Consider the following 22,014-nt stretch of genomic DNA (forward strand, 5'->3'; position numbering starts at 1 on the left):
GCTGTGGGCCTGGTACAGGTGTGGCTGGGCAGTAGACTTCAAGGAGGCAGTAAGTCATGGTGCTGCCCTTGGGAACTTTGGTTCTTGGCACCAAGGTGGCCACATGTGACTGTGTAGGTTCCCTTCTGCACAGCCCCAGGGGGTACCCAATTGGGGGCAAGACTGAGACTCAGAGAAACCTAGGGAGGAGACTCCCATCGGCTAGGCTGAACCTGGGGTAGGTATGATATCAGGAAGGCCCAGTGCAGTGAGGATATCCTAATCCCACAGCTGTGACAAGGGAAGTGCTCTGTGTGTGTGTGTGTGTACATACGTGTGTGTGAGGGAGAGAATGGCTGAGGCTCATTTTTTACCCCACTTGCTACCTCACTCGGCAAACACCCCATTCTTGGTATAATGACAAGGGTAAGCAGCTTCCACTCCTGTTACCCAGAGGCCCCCCCACCCTATGTTTCCTGCTACCCTAACCTCCTCAGTGATTCTGTACCAGAACCTCTGGCCCAGCACCCTCAGAACTCTAGCTTCCTCTGCCTCCCCAGGAGACCCCTGCCCGCAGCCAAGACAGCTCGGCACCGAGGGCCTGCCAGCCTGTGCTCCCTCCATCGTGCGTGACTATTTTGAAGGCAGTGGATTTGGCTTTGGGGTTACCATCGGGGCTCTCTGCTGCTTCCCCCTGGGTAAAAGTGATGGGTAGGGTGGTATTGGGTGAAATGCGAAAGCTAAGGGGTGGCAGTGGTGTGGTTTCATCTAGGACACTGACCATGCAGAGTACTGTTTCTTTGGGCATATGACAAAAACATCAGAGCAGGAGGGGACATGAGAAGTATCTGACCCACAGATAAGTCAGCTTCAGGGATATTTGCCTTTCTGTCCTCCTGGAGTCCCTCCAGGGCCCTGGTTGGTCAGAAGCCATAGGGAATCCAAATCTCACAGTTATTTGCAGGAGCCTGGGCCTGGGAAACTGTCCAAGGCAAACCCTGCCTGAGAATCAGTTGAGAACTAGCTGGGGCAGAGGCTTGAGACCTAGACTTTGGCATGGCCATGTGTGAGTCCACCAGAAGCATGGCAGAGCAGATCCAGTCTCTGGCACAAGGACTCTGGCCTTAGTCTCTGGCTGGCAAGGGGCCTGAGTGGTAGAAGCCTCAGAGGCTGTGCTGGTCCCTTGGAGGATACCCAAAGCTCCCTCCCCACCCCCCCAATCAGGGAGCTTCACAATTTGAGAACTGAATGAGCGGACCTAAGAGGTGGGGAAAGCAAGGGGTCTTGCCTGTTAAAGGGGCTAGTGATCTTGCCAGACACCCCCCACTTCCTCTGAACATCCTGCCTCTGCCCACTCAGTGAGCCTGCTTAGTGCCTGGATTGTTGCCCAGCTCCGAAGGAGAAATTTCAAGAGGCTCCAGGGCCAGAACCGCCAGAGCATCATGTCTGAGAAGCTCGTGGGGGGCATGGAAGGTAGGTCTGGAGCTTCCAGGATGGTTTGGGGGAGGACATGACTCAGAGCTGCAGACCACCCCCACCTCAGCAGCCTAAGGAAAAGCCTCCCTTTTCAGGCCTCCCTGAAAGATCCAAGCAGATCGGGGCAGGTGGGAAGAGCCATGGAGGCATCAGGTGGACCTTGGACCTGGACTCCTTCACCCTCCATAGATCCTCCCCATGGTCCCACCAAAAGGGGGTGTGATGGACTCACAGGAAGGAGTCACAGGGCCCTCACTACATTTCATAGGCTTACCAGGACTCTTTAGAATCCTCAGCAATGGATGCTGTGTGGCATCTTACCCTGGAATTTCAGGCAACAGAGAAGAAATTAGTGGAAGTCCAGAGTCACACTGATGGAGGACTGGAATCTGGATTCTACCACTTGGGCTTTTGGGCCTTAGGCAGATTTTTAAAATCCCTTTAAACCTATTTTTTTCTTATCTGTTAAACAGGAATAATAATAGCACTTACCTAACAGGTTTATGAAGATTAAATTAACTAGTTCACTCCAAGGGGTTGGTACAGTATTGGGCACACAGTAAACACTCAGGAAACGGTAGTTATGCTTCATGTGGGCTACAGCCACAGCAGGACTCTTGGGGAGGGGCTTCTGTACCTAAGAAGGGGCCAGGAGCTACAGAGGCCTTGACCTAACTCCAGCCCAAAGCCGGCCTCATTCATCCTGGCCCCAGCTGACCCAGCCCTGTCTCTCCAGCATTGGAATGGCAGGGCCACAAGGAGCCCTCCCGGCCTGTGCTGGTGCACCTGCAGCCCGGGCAGATCTGCGTGGTGGACAGCAGGCTCTCTGTGCTCCGCACCATCCAGCTGCGGCCCCCACAGCAGGTCAACCTCATCCTGTCTAGCAACCGTGGACGCCGTGCCCTGCTGCTCAAGATCCCCAAGGAGTATGACCTGGTATGGCCCAGCTGGTCCCATTCCTGGGCCACAGCCAGGGAGGCAGCCAGGTGGTGGGGAAGGAGCATTGAATCAGAAAGGGTTTCCGGCTTCTAGTCCCAGGCTATAGTACCTGATAGAGAGAGAAACGTGAACACGTTCATCCGGCTCTGGGCGTGTGGGGTGACATGATCTCCCCAGTGCCGCCTTCTTCCTGTGCAGTCTTCCCCCCTTTCTAAGGATGCCCTGGTGGGCCCCAGCTGGGAATCCTTGGAAGAAGTTAGGCCCTCTTCCCTGCCCTCTGATTATAGGATCTAGTGAATTGTTAGAGATTTTGGAGAGGAACTCAATCAGAGCCTGGTTTTCAGCTCTGTCTGACTCCCGGTCTCCTCCATCCTCTGTCCTCCCTGCCTTCCCTTCTCTTCTCCAGTGCGAACAGAGAGGGAAGGATGGCTGCAGACATGTGTATCTGAAGGCAGTCTCTGCACCTATAAGCAAGCCCAGAACCCCACTGAGCCCAGGACAGAACAGTAAATCCCTTTTATAAGGGCACTCTTTCCAGTGGCCTCGGACAGAACTCACGCAAAGCTCCTGGCCCCAGGAGGCCTCCACAAAGGGTTGCTCTCCCTGTCACCACTCCGTAGGTGCTGCTATTTAACATGGAGGAGGAGCGGCAGGTGCTAGTGGACAACCTCCGGGCAGCCCTGAAGGAGAGCGGGCTGAGGTTCCAGGAGTGGGAGCTTCGGGAGCAGGAACTGATGAGGGCAGCTGTGACAAGAGAGCAGCGGAGCCACCTCCTGGAGACCTTCTTCAGGCACCTCTTCTCCCAGGTGTGTAGCTAGGCTCGGGTCTGTCTGTGCATGTCTGCTTGTGGTGGTGCCCTTGCCTACGTGCGGCCATGGGGTGACTCCAGGGAAAGTCAGGAGCCTTGACACTGGTAATCAGGCCTATTGCATTTTTGGCCCAATCACCTGGCCTTTCTGTAAGGAGATGCTCTGACGCCTACCTGTGCGACTCCAGGGAGGCCACGTCGGAAACTTATCTGCATGTGTCACTCAGCTTTCTCCTCAGGACTGTACAGCCTTTCTGCCCTCACTTAACTCATTCTGGCTAAAAGGTTGCAGAAACCTGGGTCAGTGTGGGGGCAGTGAGGGCCTTTGGACCCCCCCCCCTTGGTGGAGTGCTGCTGCCAGAGGCCTCCATGGGGCATTGGTGCCCACCTTGCATACTTTCAATAACTACTGAGAGGATGTGGGAAAACAAGCCAGAAAGAGAAATGCAAGGACTCAAGTCCCCATCTGGCACAGAAATAAAGTAGCCTGGGTCCAGGAGGGTGGAGAGGAGAAGCTTGGTAAAGATAAGAGCCATCTAGCCCAGGCCCCACTCAAGGACTCTGTCATGCCTCTGGGAAGAAGGAACAGCCACAGAAGGGAAGATAACCAGCATAGAATTATGGCTACAAAACAGCTAGGAGCTAAGCAGTGTAGGAGTTCAGCAAAGGTGGCAAGCCTTCAGGCCGGTGGACAGTCATGGTTCGGGTCACATTTGATGAGAACTTAAAAAGAGGTGGAAAATTTTGGGCTCAGAGGAAAGGAGCAGGAGGGACTGCACAGTGGTGCCCAGTAGAAGGGCAAACTCTTAATGTTTGAGGAGAAGGAGCAGGGTTGGCTGGCCTGGAAGAAGATTTGTGAGGGAAGCGGCCATTTAATGGTCATTTATGATGTGCCAGGCACAGGTCTTTTGTCATTTACTCCCCAAGCCCATTGAACTGGAGTATGCACTAGAATGGAGGGATCCCCAGGAGACGAGACTCATTGCCAGGGCCCGGGGTGGGGGGGGGGGGGTAGAGCACCTCTACTCAGTTGGGGACCCATCAGGACTATGGGGACTCCTTGTGCTGGGGGTGCAAGGGTGGGCTACTATGACTTAGGGGTAGCTGCCAACCCTCTCTATCTGCACAGTATTTCCAATTTTCAAGACATTTTCCACACAGTTTCTCTTGTTGAGTCTCACAGTAGCCCTGTCAGAAAAGTAGGGCACATAAGGAAAATGAAGGCCAGACAACTAGAGAGACTTGCCTGTGGTCACACAGCAAGTGGGTGGTAGAGCTGGGACAGGTACCTGGTCTTTTGCCTCTAGCCCCAGGCTCTTTCCACTAAAGCTCCTTGTTTGAAGCAACAAGGTTTGCCTCATGAAGTCATAGCCAGGTTTGGACTGGGGGTCCCCGGTCGACCGGCAGGAGAAACAGGTCCTGTGGCCTGAAGTCTGCCTCCTTCCCCCACTGCCTATTCTGATGCTTGGGAAGCTCCTGGATGGGCTGCAGATAGCCCACTGTGAGAATTCTCCTTTCCCAAGCCCAGCTTTTTCTCAACTCAGCTGAGGCCTTTTTTTTTTTTTTTTCCCAGTCAAAACTCCTTTGGGTGTAAGAGCAAGCTTGTACTGACGAAGGATCAGTTGACTGAGGCTACGGTGATGTCTCAGGAATTCCAAAGGGAGGACTGTGTCCTGGCCTGGAAGAAGCGAGGAAAGGGAGAGTTGCCAGCCAACAGGGTCACTTACTTCTCTCTCTTAGCCTGCCTGATCTTCTCTGTATGTTTACTTCCCTCTGTCTGTGTCTCTGAGCACTTGGAAGAACATGGTGGTCCACAACTTCTGAGTTTTCTTGTGCTCAGGTCAAGACAGACCTGGGACCTCTTAGTCCCATTCAACGTCACCTGCTTGGATCAAGTGTGCATCCCTGGTCCACCCAGCTAACACAGAGGACCAGGGCTCTGTAGAACAAATGGCCCCAGGGACCACCTGCAGGGCACAGGGCAGGTGCTCAGGAGATGGTAGGGGGCAGATACCTGGAAAAGGTGGCTCCTATAAGCCTCAGCTGGACTTCAAATCAAGGATACCTTGTCTCCTTCTCTCTCCCTCCCTCTGCTGCTGCCCGGGGACAGGTGCTGGACATCGACCAGGCAGACGCAGGGACCCTGCCTCTGGACTCATCCCAGAAAGTACGGGAGGCCCTGACTTGCGAGCTGAGCAGAGCTGAGTTTGCTGAGTCCCTGGGCCTCAAGCCACAGGACATGTTCGTGGAGTCCATGTTCTCCCTGGCTGACAAAGATGGCAATGGCTACCTGTCCTTCCGGGAGTTTCTGGACATCCTGGTGGTCTTCATGAAAGGTAGGGGAGAGGGGAGTAATCGTCCAGGTAGGCGGTGATGGAAGGGGCTAGCGACTGAGGCTGGAGATTAGCTGACCCATTGGAGATGGGAAAGTGCCAGGCCAGGTCTCCAGCCACAGCAGACATCTGGGAGCACCCAGGTAGAGATCAGGAAGCAGAGGACCCCTTGTTGTGCTCAGCAGTGGGTCACACTCATGTGAGGCCCCTTCTGGCCAGCCTGGGGGTTAGGCAGGTAGGTTGGGGCTCTCACAGGGTCCTCCTCCTCCCAGGTTCTCCTGAGGAGAAGTCTCGCCTTATGTTCCGCATGTATGACTTTGATGGGAATGGTCTCATTTCCAAGGACGAGTTCATCAGGATGCTGAGGTTGGTCCTGTGGGATGGCCAAAAGAGTGGGCCAGGACAGGGACAGCTGGAGGAAAGGAGTGGGGGCATGAAGGTGGACACAGGAGGGTAAAGAGCAGGGACCATACAGCCGAAGACTGTTATAAACTAAGAGGGGGCTTGGGATTTGGCCAGTTGGGGCCCTTCTGTATGGGCTCCGAAGGCCTGGTGGGATGGCCAGTAGGCCCTCTTGTCTAGGCCTCAAGCTTCTTTTCGGGGCCTGATGGCTTCCCTCCCTCATCCCCAGGTCCTTTATCGAGATCTCCAACAACTGCCTGTCCAAGGCCCAGCTGACAGAGGTGGTGGAGTCCATGTTCCGGGAGTCTGGCTTCCAGGATAAGGAGGAGCTGACGTGGGAGGACTTCCATTTCATGCTGCGGGACCATGACAGCGAGCTCCGATTCACACAGCTCTGCGTCAAAGGTGGGGCGGCCTGGGCTTGGGGCTGACTGACGTAGCCATTAGACACAGCAGGCACAGTGCCTCGGGCCCACCCACTTTCAGAAGCCCACAGAAATGTTTTCATCTCTTTAAAATCAGAAGAAGGAATATAGTAATAATGAATAGGTGGTAACATATCCAGCCTGGATTATATCCTTCTCTATACCAACACAGCTGTAAAAAATATTTACCTTTTATAAATACATGTATTTACTTTTTTTGTTCTTGTTTTTAAGGGCAGAAGTGGTTTAGTAAGTTGTCAGTGCCTAGGGCCCACAAGAGTCTTAATGCAGTTTTACCCCGGGGGTGGGGAGGCAAGGTTGGGATGGAGTGCGGGGACAGCAGATAAGATTCTGCCTCTCCCAGCTCTCTGTCAAAGCCCCTGTCCTGGGTGCCCAGCATGGGGGAAACAGTGTCTCCCTGTTACAGCCCTGGGCCATAATCACCTGAGCTAGGCAGTTTGGTGGCTGGTGGTGATGGGGGGAGGGGTGGCTCTGGTTTTGTTTGCCTTTATATCCCTTGTCTGCGTGCTCAGTTCATGTTTGCTTGAGTGCACGGAGACCCACTTCTGTTGTCCTTCCCCCTACTTCCTGTCCCACTAGAGTCTGACTCAGGTGGGTGGGAGCTAGAGCCAGGGTGAGGAGGGGGCAGGTAGCAGGACTCTGTGGCCTCCTCCAAGCTGTTACAGTACAATTACATTGTCTCACTGGGGCATGTTGAGACCAAACCCAGCCCCTCCCAGGATTACGAGAACATGGGGGAGCTCAGCAGCCCAGATCGGGGAGAGGGGCGAGTTGGGCAGGACAGAGCTGACGCTCTGGTCAGGGCTTCCCCAGCCCGGGGCTGGAGAAGAGCTGGTGCAGTGCAGACCCAGTACTCCCGATTCTCCTGCTTCTCTCTTTTCCCAGGCAGCCAGGGCAGTAGGCACCTGGGCCTGAGGGCAGAGCAAGGGCAGGTGCCTGGAGATGAGCCCAGGCCAGAGTCCCAGAACATCTAGCCCCTGGGGTGGAGGACCAGGCTGGGGGAGTGAGGATTATGTAGAAGAGTACCTCTGAGTCCTATCTTGTTTTGCTTGTAGTTGTTGTTGTGTCTTGCTGTTTCCTTCAGATTTACTATGAAACATTTTAAACATACCTACAGAAAAGGTACAAGAATAGCACAAGAATCATCCCTTTCCCTGTGCACCTAGATTTGCCTTTTGGTACCATTTTGCCCCTCAGTGCTCAGCCCAGACAGAGAGGCATGGGTGGCTCATGGGAGAGTATACCCCTCCCCAGCATTTTATTATGAACATTTTTATTTATTTATTTTTTTAAAGATTTTATCTATTTTTTTAAGATTTTATTTTTATTTATTTGACAGACAGAGATCACAGGTAGGCAGAGAGGCAGACAGAGAGAGAGGAAGGGAAGCAGGCTCCCTGCTGAGCAGAGAGCCCCATGCGGGGCTCGATCCCAGGACCCTGGGATCATGACCTGAGCTGAAGGCAGAGGCTTTAACCCACCGAGCCACCCAGGCGCCCCGATTTTATCTATTTTTTGACAGACAGAGATCACAAGTAAGCAGAGAGGCCTAGGGAGGGGGGAGGGGAAGCAGGCTCCCTGCTGAGCAGAGAGCCCAATATGGGGCTCTATCCCAGGACCCTGGGATCACTACCCTAGCTGAAGGCAGAGGCTTTAACCCACTGAGCCACCCAGGTGCCCTGATTATGGACATTTTAAACAGAGGAAGGTGGCAAGGATTTTATGGTGATCTCTATTTATGAACCTCCTAGGGCTACATTGAATTCCCAGTAGCTTTTAAGCTGGAGGGTTTAGCAGGGGTTTTGAGGCAAAATGGTCTCAGCAGGAAGATTGTACATAGTTCCTGAACTCTATCCCATAAGCCTGATTCCAGTTCCAGGAGTGGGGCTGAAGGTGGACATGCACCCAGGGGACACTGCCTGGCCAACTTTGTTTCAGGCCTTTTCCCTGCCCACTCATGGTTGGGACTGGGTCCCACTGGGGGCAGAGGTCAAGGCTGGGGCACCCAAAAGGCAAGGTTACTGGCCAAGGACCCTCTATGGTATGGATATGGGGTGAGTGCCAGGGCTTCCTGGACTCTGGGCCCTGAGCGCTGCTCTGTGTTACAGGTGTGGAGGTACCTGAAGTCATCAAGGACCTGTGCCGGAGAGCCTCCTACATCAGCCAGGAAAAGATCTGGTGAGCTCTCATTGGGGAATGTTAGAGGAGGGCTGAGGTGGGGGGTTGACTCTTCTCTCCCCTACCAGCCTATGTAGTGCCTTCACACAAATTAGAAAAAAGGGCCCCTCACTCTAGGCAGACACAGCCCTGCACCAGGAAGAGCAGAGAACCTGCTGGATTTCAGCCCTTTCCTACTTCCTGGCTCAGATGCCCTTGCGAAGGGCACCACTGTGTGTGTATCCCCAGGACGTAACTCATTCTCTCTCTAGGTCTCTAGAGAATCCTGCTGTCCCCTGGCTGAGAGCTCTGACCCCTCTGAAGACAGACCGGGGCAGCAGAGGATCAAGTGGCTCAGGTGGCCAAAATCCTCTCTCTCTCATTCCTGTCCTAGTCCCTCCCCCAGAGTGAGTGCTCGCTGTCCCCACAGCAACGCTGACGTGGAGTGGACAGCACAGAGACTGCAGTGCCCCATGGACACAGACCCTCCCCAGGAGATCCGGCGGAGGTTTGGCAAGAAGTACGCCTGCTCCTCCCCTTAAGGCCAGGCAGGTCATCCATCCCTTCAGCATGAAGGGGTGCAGGAAGGAGGCAGAGTTCATGCCCAGGGAGATCACAGTCTGACAAGATGGTCTGGTACATTGATAATTAGAGTGTCCCACTGATGACTGTTGTAATAGTGGTCAGAGCAAGGGGCTTCAGAGCTCAAGGAAGTGCTCACCTCTGCCTGGGAAGTCAAGGCAGGCTTCCTGGAGGGAGTGTCTTCTGAGCTTCCAGCAAAGGGTGAGAAGAGAGCAGGGTAAGAAGGGCCAGCTGCAGACTGGGAGGGGAGAGGGCTGTCTGAGTGTGAGTGGGAACTGGGCTAAAGGAAGAGCATCCCCTGGGATGAACTGACCAAGTGAGCACTTGCAAGGCTGTCCCTACTCTGACTGCTTGAGGAGTGTGGTAGAGCCTTTGGGGGTCTGCATGCTGTTTGTCTTGAGCAACTGATGGCCTTTCTCTGCTCTGGGAAGATGGGTTTGCACTGGGGGAGGGGGCGCTCCATAGCCAGAGTCAAAACTTCCTGTCTCCCAGGGTCACATCCTTCCAGCCTCTGCTGTTCACGGAGGCTCACCGGGAGAAGTTTCAGCGCAGCCGGCGCCACCAGACCTTGCAGCAGTTCAAGCGCTTCATCGAGAACTACCGCCGCCACATCGGCTGTGTGGCTGTGTTCTATGCCATTGCTGGGGGCCTCTTCCTGGAGCGTGCCTACTGTGAGTATGGGCAGCCCTGCACACCGCCCCCCTGCGGGCCCAAGGGGCCTTTTTGAACTTGAAGAGAGGCTGTGGGGGAGGTGGCCGGTATGGGCCCTTAACCCGCCTCCACAGCTGTCCTTTGCACTGCTCCCCTCTCACCTGCCTGGGCTCCCCGACAGACTACGCCTACCGGGCTCACCACACGGGCATCACGGACACCACCCGTGTGGGCATCATCCTGTCCCGGGGCACGGCCGCCAGCATCTCCTTCATGTTCTCCTACATCCTGCTCACCATGTGCCGCAACCTCATCACCTTCCTGCGAGAGACCTTCCTCCACCGCTACGTGCCCTTTGACGCCGCCGTGGATTTCCACCGGCTCATTGCCTCCACTGTCATCATCCTCACAGGTAGGGCCCCGAAGTCCCAGGGGTTCTGTCCACGTCCTCCTGCGCCCTGCTGCCTGCCCCTCTGCTCTCCTTTGTGCTTGAGTGTAAGCCCCGGATGTCCTTCTCAGAAGGATGGAGCTGGCCCCACAGTGGTGTGAAGTGAGCCCAGGAGCCCCCCACATGCTCTCTTCCCATGCTCTCGGGCTCCCTCACCAGCATCTAGCTGACAAGCTACCCACACCCCAGAAGGAGGGCACATCAATGCCATCTTTCCCAGCTTTTATGTAGTAAAACATACTCTTTGAGAGAAACCCAAAGAATGAATTTCCAATGGTATAATTTCAGATTCCTGTGGCTGTTGTCACAGATGGTATATATGGGGCACGGCGGGGGTGGGGAGGGACAGGAGGATGATGAGAGACCAGAAGTGCTAACCCCTAGGGTCCTTCTTCAGGCCCCCAAGGCTGGGTGGCTGGAGTCCTCCAACTTGGGCTAAATGGGTTGAGGGCCCCCACCAGGCCACCCCCTGACTCACTCCCACCCCGTCTGGTCTTCCTTAGTCTTGCACAGTGTGGGCCATGTGGTGAATGTGTACCTATTCTCCATCAGCCCACTCAGCGTCCTCTCCTGCCTCTTTCCTGGACTCTTCCATGACGATGGGTGAGTGAGTGGGTGAATGTGCGTGTGCATATGTGCGTGTATGTGTGTGTGTGTGTCAAGGTGGGGGATACTTTATGGAGCCAAATTTTCTTGGCTCAGAGGAGAGTGTCACCTTCCAGGTGATAGGACAAACAATGATCAGCCAGAGCCCTGGCCCCAAGTGGGCAGAAAGGGAGACTGGTGCTGGGTTGGGCTGTTTCCTCTGGAAGATTCTTTCTGGAAGTCCCAGACATCTCTCAGCATCCTTCCTTGGTTTCCCTTCTCCACAGGTCTGAGTTTCCCCAGAAGTATTACTGGTGGTTCTTCCAGACTGTGCCAGGTGAGAGCCCTCCCTACTCTGAATTTCTGGGTCTGGCTCTGAGCTCCTGGCTCTGGGTTCCAATTGCCATGAGGCAGCACTCACTCAGCTCTCAGGGTGGGCCAGGCTCTGCCCTCTGGTCCTGAGGACTCTCCGGGGCAGTAAGAGCCTCTGCTTCCCAGTCCTTCTCTTGGGAGTTTGGCCGGGCTCCTGCCCCAACTCTGAACATCCTCTGCTGTGGTATGGGAGTGGTCTTCTCTCCCTACACCCCAACATACACACCTACCATGACAGTGGCTTTGAGGAATGCTATGCCCCAGCTGCATGTTGGAGGGATGGGGCTTGTCAAACTAGGCAGAGCCCTCCACCCCTTGTAGTCTGTCTTGACAAGGGCTGTTTAGGGACATATTCCTAACTCCCCATAATCACCTATTTTAGAACTATTAGCTGTGAATCTATTCAAAAGCTTCTCAAACCTATTTATATTTTCAGTCTGTTTCCTCCTTGGGGTAATACATTTTCTACACTCCTCTCTGTGAAACACAGCTTTTTTTTTTAATCCTAAAACAATCTGCTTTGAACTTCAGAGTGCTTGCTAATTCCTGCACACTGGGATTTAGTGGGTAAGGCTGTGTTTATGCCCTCCTCTCTGTTCAGGCTTTTACAGGCTTTGGTTAGATCCCTTCTTAACCTCAGCTTTTCCATACTGCAGTGCTCTAATCTTCTTAATTTCTGCCTCTCTCCTCCTTGACACTTGAGAGGCCATTCTCTGTTCTCATACTCCCATCCTGAATCTAGTATTGCTCTCTTGTGTACCCCAGGCCTGGAATCCCCTGTGAGAGGAGGGTCCTCCCACCAGCACTGGGCTGAACACAGGGGTCTCAGGTGGTTGTGCTTACTCATTAATTGTCCCACAGCCCACGCTGTTGTAGCCAAGGCAGGGGCTACGGGAACTTAGACAGAGTCTTGACTCCATGGGGGCAGGACCTGCAATGTCCAAAGTCTAACCCAGAGGGCCCAGAGTTGTTGCCCCTGCCTTCTTTCAGTCAGCACACATTTATATGAGGTCCACAGGGTGCTAAGCCCTCAGGAGGCGCTAGGATTCTGAGCTGAACCATCAGCAGCCTGGTCCCTGTTCTTGTGGGCCTGACAGTGAGGGAAGTGACAGACAAAAAACAAATGACACCAGTACTCAAGAAATAACAATCAGGACAAGGCTTAGGAGGGATGAGCAGAGTCTGTTGAAATAAAAGGCATCTGTAATCAGTGGTGTAGGGAGAGAACAAAGGAGAAGCCTGGCTTCCACGGCCCCCACCCAGAACAATGAAGTGGGACGGGAACCCCGACCCCTGGCCACCTCAGAACAGCCCCGCCCCTCTGCCCTTCACCGCATGTTCATTTCACAGGGCTCACAGGGGTGCTGCTCCTCCTGGTCCTGGCCATCATGTATGTCTTCGCCTCCCACCACTTCCGGCGCCACAGCTTCCGGGGCTTCTGGCTGACCCACCACCTCTACATTCTGCTCTACGTGCTGGTGAGGGCTCCTGGGGTCTGGGTGGGATGATCCCAGGAAGGCCATGATGGCTTCTCTATTCCCCTATCCTCTCAGGAATCCCCTCCACTTTTCACTTCAAAGCTGGAGAATCTAGTGTGGGGCTGCCAAGCAGATGGACCCGGGGATGCAGCACCTGGAAGATGGGTGCCCTGGCAGGGGTCTGGCAGTAGCAGCCCCACCAGGCTGGTCTGCATTCCTTGAGGCACCCCCCGTCATTTCTGCGGAGCCGGTGATTCCGCAGTTCCGGTGGCTAGTGTGAGCTCCTGGGTGGGCTGCCTACATGCAAAGGAACAATATCCTTTTTATTTGAGAGAAACGTATCTTAATTTGGTTCTGCCACTTTTGTTCTGATCCTGTTTTCTGAGGTCTTAGTACCCCAACCCCTCTGCCCAGTGGAGTGCCACTTGTAGAGTTAATGAGCTTGCTCAAAATGTCTTCACTTGGCCTATTGATAAGATGGATTTTTTAAAGACTCTACCTGTTCCCTTTCCTTCTCCTTAACCCAGGCTCTGCCTCCCTCCCTTCTCTTGTCCTCCTGTTCCCTTTATCTTCCGTGGGTTTGCCATCAGTTGCACCAGCTAGTTAGTTCCAGAGCTGACTCCAATCTGTGCCTGGGTCATGGTTGGCTTGCCTTCCTCATGGACTACAGGCAGTTCCCTAAAGAGCACCCGAGAGTCCTGCTGAGAAGCTAAACTAAGTCCCGAGGTCCCAGCGTCCCCACCGATGATAGCTTGGCTGCCAATATTCAGAAGCGCAGAGCCCAGATGGTTGCCATCTGTCACCTGGCTCCAGGCAGAACTGCACACAGTCGTGAGACAGAGGGAGAGGGTCCATGGTGGCCTGGGGCAGGCTGGCACCTGGGGGCTGCCCTGCCTCCTCTCAGGTGCAGTTCTGTCCTCACTGATCAGAGGGTCTGTTTCCCTGTTGCCCGAGGCTCAGCACTTCACGGTTCTGAAGATGACTACCCAGCCTTGGGTGAGGTCGTTTCCTAGAACTGATGATGTTTGTTTCCAAAGGGATCTCTGCGTTCTTTGGAAGCTGGCTAATTTGTCCCTCCCTACCCACCCTTGCTCGGGTGGAGCCGCAGCCTCCTGGGTCACAGTTTCTGCTAGGGGCGGAGGTGATGTTCTGGGTCCTGGTGAAAAAGCAGCTTCTTTGAACTCGATGGGAGATACAGAAGGGTAGCCAGACTGACTCCCTGAGACCAAGACCCCTTTATGACTTATTCCTGGGTTTGGGGGATCACTGGAGTTCAGAGCCACCCTTCCCGCCAGCAAGGAAGTCAGCGGCTCAGAAAGGTGCAGGACCCTCTGCTGGGCAGTCCTAGAGCTGGCCACTAGAGGGAGTCTCACCTGGGGGGATATCAGGGCGGAAACACCCACTTATCTATCCCTCATGGCCACTTGACTTGGGACAGAAAGAAAAGCTACAAGTAAAGGACCCCAGTGTGGAGTGGATCCTGCAGAAAGACGTCCGGGCTCCTGATCCAGGCAGAAGAGGGCAGGGCTAGCTCCCCCACCCCACCCCAGCTCCTCAGCCAACCATGAATCTGCAGCAGCTTTGTGGTTTAAAAGTAGAGCCAGCACTAAATGGGATGTATAAACAGAGGGGTATGAGGTCACCCAGACATTGTGCTCAGCCTGGTTCAATGCTCAGAAAGCCTTGGGGGTGGGTGTGGGCTCCATAATGAAAGAGGAGCTTGGGGAAAGTGGAGCCAGTTCAGGGAAGAGCCCAGAGAGGTTTGGGTTAGTCCTGTGGGCAGAGGAACACTAAGCTGGGGAAAGGGAGAGCTGAATGAGGAGCCAGAGTTCAGTTTGGTTTTTTGATTTTTTTTTAAGATTTTATTTATTTATTTGACAGACAGAGATCACAAGTAGGCAGAGAGGCAGGCTGAGAGAAAGGGAGAAGCAGGCTCCCTGCTGAGCAGAGAGCCTGATATGGGGCTCCATCCCAGGACCCTGACATCATGACCTGAGCCGAAGGCAGAGGCCCAACCTGCTGAGCCACCCAGGTGCCCCCAGAGTTCAGTTTAACAGTTATTTGTTGAAGGGTCTAGTACACGTTTGTTCGTTTGTTTGGTGGTATGCCATAGGAGTTCTGTGGAGGACGGGGAGACTCAAAGCTACACCCTCAGGAACTTGGGGTTTGCTGCAGAGATAAGGGCCATGCACTTGAAATGGTCAGAATGAGCAGACAATATAGGATTAATTGCTGAGCTGAGTGTTCCAAACAGTGAGTTTATAGTAGCTCACTGAAGGGAGTTTCATTTGGGCCAAACTGGTTAGGGAAGATGTTGGGGAGAAGATGGGACTTGAGCCAAGCCTTAAGGAGAGGTAAGCTAAGATTTGACAGGGCAGAGTGGAATCTGAAGAGCATCCCAGATAGAATAAAGGGCATGAGCACTGGTGCAGAGGTGGAAATGATAACAGAATATTCAGGGCACAGAGGGGACAAGCCTGGGTGTGGATGGCCCCAGGATATTAGGTGGTGGCAGGACCTGTGTAGGCTGAGGTGACCACTGAGGGGCTATGGCTCAGTGGAGGGGCCGGGCCACATGGGACAGCATAGACAGAGGAGACTGGGCAATGTGCAGGATCAGGGCTGGGAGAAGGAATAGGGAGCCAGTGGAGGAGATGGAAAATGAGTGGCCCAAGAGAAGCAGCAGATGTGGCAAGGAGTGGGCAGTTACTAGTGCCACAGACGGCCAACCATGGGAGCAAATGAAAGGAGACCTTGGGGTCTGACCATTCATGGGACAGGTGAACCCCCAGCGAGCAGGTCCTGAGAAGAGGTGGAAGCAGAAGCCGGACTTACCAGACTTAGGAACAAGCAAATGGGAAGCATGGGGGCAAGTTGTGTCTGACCTTGTTAGACCAGCTTGTTGGGGAAAGGACCAGAGCTGAACAATTCCTTAGTTATTTCATGGAAATACAAGTCCACAGAAAACAGTTATGTCATGTTATTTCTTGGAAAAGGGGGACTGGTTAGTTGTTCTTAGTCTCCAAAGGCCGAGGATAAATTGGGGGAACTCCTTTTACTAACTCAGCAGTTATTAAATGCCTGCTGTGTGCCAGGCAGCAACTGCTAAGAGCTGAGAGTATGGTGGCAAAAAAAAAAAAAAAAAAAAAAAAAAGACATACACAAACCCCCAGTCCAGTGGGGAAACATGTCAATGAAGAAACAACATTAGTGTGGATGATGACAAATGTTCTGATGGGAGTTAACTGGGGGATACAACACAGGACCCAGGGAAGGCCTAAGGAGGCCTTCTCAGCCTTTCTGCTGAGCCCTGACAAATGAGATTGAGGGGTACACCTGGGTCATGATCTCAGGGTTCCAGGATCAAGTCCCACATCAGCCTCCCTGCTCAGCAGGGAGTCTGCTTCTCCCTCACCTTCTGTTCCTCCCCACTGCTCGTGCTCTCACACTCTTTCTCTCCCAGATAAATAAATTTTAAAACAATGAGAGAGGTAGCCAGGGGAAGAACCAGGGAGAGGGCATTCCAGGGAGAGGGAACAGCAGGTGCCAAGGTCCTGAAGCAGATAGACTTGCTATGTTTGAAGAACAGGGAAGGGGAAACAGTGGCAGGCAAAGGCCAGAGCATCTCAAGATCCTGTGGTATAATGGGAAGTCCACTAAGGCTGGTTAAGTTGAGATGGCATGATAAAATGAACTTTAAAAAAGTCACACTGGCTTCCTTGAAAAGAATGGGTCACACTGGACAGCCCTGTAGAAGACCACCCAGGAGGCTACTGCAGAAGACCCGTCGAGAGTCAAAGGGGCTGGTTTAGGATGGTGCCAGAAAGGCACATGTAGTTGGGGTTCGAAGTGGTTAGATCTGGGAACCTGGAGGGAGCATGGTACACGGAGAGGTGGGGGTGGAAGGTGACCGTGGGGTGGGATGGGGTGGGTGGAGGATACTAGGGGCTAAGCTCTGAGCTGGCCACAGGCACTGTTGTGGGTATGGCTTGGTCTGAGCCGAATTCTTCACTCTGTCCAGCTCATCATCCACGGCAGCTTTGGCCTGATCCAGCTGCCCCGTTTCCACATCTTCTTCCTGGTCCCGGCACTAATCTATGTGGGGGACAAGCTGGTGAGCCTGAGCCGGAAGAAGGTGGAGATCAGCGTGGTGAAGGCTGAGCTGCTGCCTTCAGGTACCAGCCTAGAGGCGGTCAGGGATCACCTGAGTGGTACTGACAAAGCCCACAGGGCATGGCCAGAGCCTGGACCTTGCAATCTCCTGGCCTGGCCCAATGGAGTTGGCAGGGGCCTTGGGGTAGCAGTGATGAGGGAGCTGGCAAGAGAAGCTCTTGGCCAGGAGATCTGAGCCTCTCTCACAACAGAGAGGGAAGGAGCCCAGGCCAGGCTGCTCCTTTCCCTGTTGACCATGAGTACCGGTACTTCACTGCCCCTACTTAGGGTGGGCATGGCCCAAAGGGAGTAACGCCTTCTGGTGGGAAGAGGCCTTGGCATATTCCAGAAGGAGAGCTGAGGCTGCAGGTGGGGGAACTTTCTAGAGGCCACAATGGTGCTAGGTCCTGGATAGCAGCCTCCTGCCCACTTCCTTTCCTCAGGAGTGACCCACCTGCAGTTCCAGCGGCCCCAAGGCTTTGAGTACAAGTCGGGACAGTGGGTGCGGATCGCCTGTCTGGCTCTGGGAACCACTGAGTACCACCCCTTCACACTGACTTCTGCGCCCCATGAGGACACGCTCAGCCTGCACATCCGGGCGGCAGGGCCCTGGACCACTCGGCTCAGGGAGATCTACTCACCTCCAACAGGAGATGGCTGTGCCAAATACCCAAAGGTGACCAGACCCAGGCCAGATGAGCTGCCTACCCCACATCCCCTTAGCAGGCCTTGCCCTGCAGCCCCAGGCTCCCCAGCGTCCCTCCCCTTCCCCAATCCAGAGACCAGTCTTTCCCGGTAATGCCATGGTACCCCCTTTCACCTCACTCTATAAACATACCTGCCTTTCCCTGCCTCCCATCTCTAGCTTCAGAACTATTGTGGTGGTGGAGCTTAACTCCAATCCATTCTTCTTGCAGCTGTACCTCGATGGACCATTTGGAGAGGGCCACCAGGAATGGCATAAGTTTGAGGTGTCCGTGTTGGTGGGAGGGGGCATTGGGGTCACCCCCTTTGCCTCCATCCTCAAAGACCTGGTCTTCAAGTCTTCGGTCAGCTGCCACGTGTTCTGTAAGAAGGTGAGTGCCCTCTTTTCCTGCCGACCTCTGCTCCCTATCACTGTGTGCATCTCTGCCTGTCTCCCCTGCCTCTGTTCTTCACCTGAAGAACAAGGCACAGTTGACCTGACCCCAGAGGGGTCAGGATATCCTCAGACCCTAAGGAACAGAGTTGGAGAGGGTTAAAAAACCTACTCTGTCTTACAGAGGTGGCCAGCCCCTGAAGGGAGCATTGTTAGGTTGGGAGAAGGAAGGGAACATTTGGGGTGGGGCGGAAGTGAAACAGGCTCTGCATTCAAGAGGAAGAAGAGGGGAGGTGGTGCGAGGCAGGGCTGGTGGGCTGGGTTGGTTCCGGGAACACAGCCCAGGCCCTCGGGCCCCCTCCATCCCAGGTCCCTTCACCCCAGCCTGGACCCTGTAGCAGGCCCCTGCTTGTTCCTCTGGGCCTGGCGGGTGAGTCAGGGGCACAGGAACGCAGCAGGCAGAGGCCCAGCCCATGTGCTGTCAGCACTTGGAGGGTGACAGGCAGCTCCTCTTCTCCTCTGTCCATGCCAGCTCTGCCTCTGCTTCTTAACTCACACAGCCCCGCTTCATCCTCTTCAGAAGTTGGACGTGGGTCTTTCTGTGGCAGCTTCCATCCTTTCAGTCTCTCTTTGAGCCCATTCCCATCCGCTCCAAGAAGCCAGCTGGGTCTTCCCTAAGGCTGCTTTGTGACGTGCCCCTTAGTAGAACCCTATCCCTCTGGGCTAGGGTTAATTTAGAGTCTAGCAGCCTGAGGAGGGCCCATTGGAGGGAATGGCAGGGAAGGCTTGGAGTGAAAAAGCTGCTTCCCACCCCATCAGACCTTCAGCTCACTTGACAAGTGTCCTTTTTCACCACCCCAGGTAATCAAAGCCTTCTACCTCTCTATGCTCTGGGCTAACTCCACACCCTCCCCCCACCCAGAACCTGGCCTTGTGGTCCCTGCAACACACCATCCCCCAGGGAGTCTGGGGAGAGACAAGCTGGCCAGGACCAGAAGAGTTCTGTTGCTGTGGGGGAATCCCTGGGATATGGGGACCCTGAGCTAAGCCAGGTCCTGAGCTCCTGCCATGTGTCCCCAGATCTACTTCATCTGGGTGACGCGAACCCAGCGGCAGTTTGAGTGGCTGGCTGACATCATCCGGGAGGTGGAGGAGAATGACTGCCAGGACCTGGTGTCCGTGCACATCTACATCACCCAGCTGGCCGAGAAGTTTGACCTCAGGACCACCATGCTGGTAGGGCAGGGTGGCTAGGTGGGTATCTGGGTTGGCAAGGTGACACAGATGGCCAGGCTAGGTGTGTGGACAGCCAGGTTCAGACAGCAGGAGGCACAGAGATGGTGGTCCTGATCCTCACCCTCCAGCTCCCTCCCCATCCCATTCTCTGTCTCCTGAGCTGCAGGCTGGCTTGGGCTAGGCATGGACCCTGACTGTCCTTGGCCTGACCTGCCCCTATGCCCCCAGTACATCTGTGAGCGGCACTTCCAGAAGGTGCTGAACCGGAGTCTGTTCACGGGCCTGCGCTCCATCACCCACTTCGGCCGCCCCCCCTTCGAGCCCTTCTTCAAGTCCCTGCAGGAGGTCCACCCACAGGTCAGTCCCACCCCATATGAAGGTTCTCCTGGCCTTTATCCCCTGAGGTCTGAGCAAACCTTCCAGGCCATCTCCATGAGGGAAGGAATTGACAGGTGATAAGAACACATCACCCAGGAGATAAGTGGGTTTCATGGAGTAGAGAAATAGTAGGGGTCACTCTGAGGGGCTAAGGGGGAAGCAGCAACAGAGACTTGCCACTTTTAAAGCCAAGGTGCCTGTCCAGAAGGAAGGGTGCAGTGACTGAGCTCGTCCTTACCATAAAGTCAGAGCTACTCTAACCATGAATACCAAGCCAGCCCTCACCCTAGACGCTGATCTTTACCATGAATACCAGGCTAGCCACTGCTCTCATAATGGCCTAGCCCTCAGTGAGACACTAAGCTAGCTTTTAACTGGAACGTTTATTAACCCAGCCCTGATCTGAAACATTGATCATGTCCCCTAAAGCTGACAAATGCCTTCCAGGGGGTGGAGGTTGGACCCACACAGAGCAAGTCTACCAAAACTGAGTTAGATGTAAATACACCGAGCCAGCCCTTACCACACATGGTGCAAAGCAAACCTTTACCAGAAACCTGGAAGGAGCCCTCATCAAGGACTCTTGCCTGTCTTTAACACGAACACTGAGCTAGCCTTCATGTTCCCCTCCCCCAACAGGTCCGGAAGATTGGGGTGTTTAGCTGCGGCCCCCCGGGCATGACCAAGAATGTGGAAAAGGCCTGTCAGCTCATCAACAAACAGGACCGGACTCACTTCTCCCACCATTATGAGAATTTCTAGGCCTCCTGCCCAGGGCTTCTTCCCGCTGCCCAGCTGAGCAGAGGTTTGGGCCTATACCTTACTCTGTACTTCCTATTTCTGACTCCTTCTGCCTCCTCCCCATTCCCACCTCCGAATTTTGGTTCAGGTGGCCATGGTCAGTCATCCATATGAGTTCAGAGACCCCCAACTCCAGAATGTCTCAGCCTGGAGAAGAGGGAGGCATTGGCTGGGAAACAGGTGGGACCCGGCAGGAGAGCTGTTATTACTTTGGGGCAAAGTGATACCTCTTCTTCCAAGCTAAGAAAAAGTCTCAAAAGACTGGACCTGACAAGTAGTGTGTATGTGTATTAGGGGGCTGTGAGCCTAAGGATGGAGTGGGAGCACAGATGCTGGCATCTTGGAACTCCCCCAAAAACCTCCCCTTCCCCTAGGCTCCCCACTGTCAAAAGGGCTGGCAAATGCCTTGGGGTGGGGTAGATGCTGGGCCCGCAGAGAGAAGTCTACAGGAACCCCCTCAGCATCCTAGTCTAACAGCACAACTGATCTTCTCTCCCCAGTTTTTAAACATGTACTGTAGTCAGAATCTGGCCCCAAATCTATGTAGTGCTCCTAACGCCTTGTCTCTTCTTCCTACTGCAGCAGTCTCCTTTACAAATAAACCACTTTTCTGCCCTCTGGGTTTCTTTATCCTGCCCCAGAGTGGGGGTAGGCACTGGCAGAGGAAGCTACTCCACCAGCCAGCTCACCCAAGCTGGTGCAGACAGTCCTCTGAACCTGCCAGCACCTTCTGGATAAAGGAACCGGCCAAAGGCCGAGTGCTTTAGCTGGAGACCTCTTTCCCAGCTCCCGTTCCTGATGAAAGGCCTCTCAGGGCGGCTAGTGTGCAGCTTCTGGAGCCTGATCAGGAAGGGGTGGGAGTTCCTGAGAAGGTGGGCCGGGCACCAAGTGTGGGTGTGTGTGGCAGGACAAGGCAGGTGCCCACAGGGAGCCAGAGTCTGCCTGACTAGCTCCAGGACCTCTGAGCCAACAGGAGCTGGCCACTTGGTGCCTACATGGGTCTTCCCCATAAAGAGATGAAAGTGAGGAGACGGATGAGCACATCCCCTAAACACTCTGAGCCTGTTTGCTCATCTCCAGAGTGACTCAGTACCCTTCAAGTTACAGGGCAAACCTCTGAGGGACTTTCTAAAGCAGGGCCCAATTTCAGGTGAGACTTTCGATTGTCCTCACAGAATTCTATTTGTCAGATCGCATATCCTCGATTTCGATAAAATATTTCGATAAAATAGAAAATTCGAAATCCCATGTTGGACACTACATTCGGATGTTGCAGGTCCCAGGGAAGCGGATGTTTGTTCAGCCCCACGGGGAGCCGCGTGGGAGCAGGAGAGCGGGCCTGGGGCGGGTCGCCAGCAGCTCGACCGGGACCCGGTGGGTGTTCCCGGGGGCATGGCCCACAGGCTTTGGCCGGTCCAGGTGTGGGCGCGGGCCGGGGCGTCTCCAGGGCCGGGGTCGGGTGTGACCGGGCGCCGCGTATGGCCCAGCGCCCACGACTCGCGATTAGAGGCACGGCCAGCAGGGGGCACGCGCGGACCGCCCCGCCAGGCTGAGCCGCCATGCCGAGGCCTCACGCCGAACGCAGATCCGGCCCAGACCTGCAGGCTGCAAGTTTCCAGGGGCCCCGATCCCGGGTCGGCGAATGGGTGAGGCGCGACAGACCTCGCTTCCTCTGGAAGAAAGCGCAGTCGGCCGCGCCAGCTTTCCCGCCTC

At 54.6% G+C, this 22,014-nt stretch overlaps 1 protein-coding gene across 1 annotated transcript in view; it reads left to right on the plus strand.

The window, feature by feature from the left end:
* The window catches only part of DUOX1 (dual oxidase 1), a 31,945-nt gene extending 10,988 nt beyond the window's left edge, over positions 1–20,957 (plus strand). Inside the window, exons 14-33 of the mRNA XM_046008859.1 lie at positions 540–677; positions 1,339–1,452; positions 2,192–2,391; positions 3,015–3,200; positions 5,313–5,538; positions 5,808–5,901; positions 6,167–6,342; positions 8,492–8,561; positions 8,935–9,060; positions 9,615–9,793; positions 9,955–10,185; positions 10,725–10,824; positions 11,094–11,143; positions 12,529–12,656; positions 16,678–16,831; positions 17,252–17,484; positions 17,726–17,884; positions 18,967–19,122; positions 19,351–19,479; positions 20,140–20,957. Coding sequence (XP_045864815.1) covers positions 540–677; positions 1,339–1,452; positions 2,192–2,391; positions 3,015–3,200; positions 5,313–5,538; positions 5,808–5,901; positions 6,167–6,342; positions 8,492–8,561; positions 8,935–9,060; positions 9,615–9,793; positions 9,955–10,185; positions 10,725–10,824; positions 11,094–11,143; positions 12,529–12,656; positions 16,678–16,831; positions 17,252–17,484; positions 17,726–17,884; positions 18,967–19,122; positions 19,351–19,479; positions 20,140–20,262 — 2,972 coding nt within the window. The 3' untranslated portion in view covers positions 20,263–20,957. The remainder of the gene's footprint in view (positions 1–539; positions 678–1,338; positions 1,453–2,191; positions 2,392–3,014; positions 3,201–5,312; positions 5,539–5,807; positions 5,902–6,166; positions 6,343–8,491; positions 8,562–8,934; positions 9,061–9,614; positions 9,794–9,954; positions 10,186–10,724; positions 10,825–11,093; positions 11,144–12,528; positions 12,657–16,677; positions 16,832–17,251; positions 17,485–17,725; positions 17,885–18,966; positions 19,123–19,350; positions 19,480–20,139) is intronic.
* The last annotated feature ends 1,057 nt before the right edge of the window (positions 20,958–22,014 follow it).

This window comes from Meles meles, chromosome 6 (genome assembly GCF_922984935.1).
Source record: "Meles meles chromosome 6, mMelMel3.1 paternal haplotype, whole genome shotgun sequence".
NCBI classification, from domain to species: Eukaryota; Metazoa; Chordata; class Mammalia; order Carnivora; family Mustelidae; genus Meles; species Meles meles.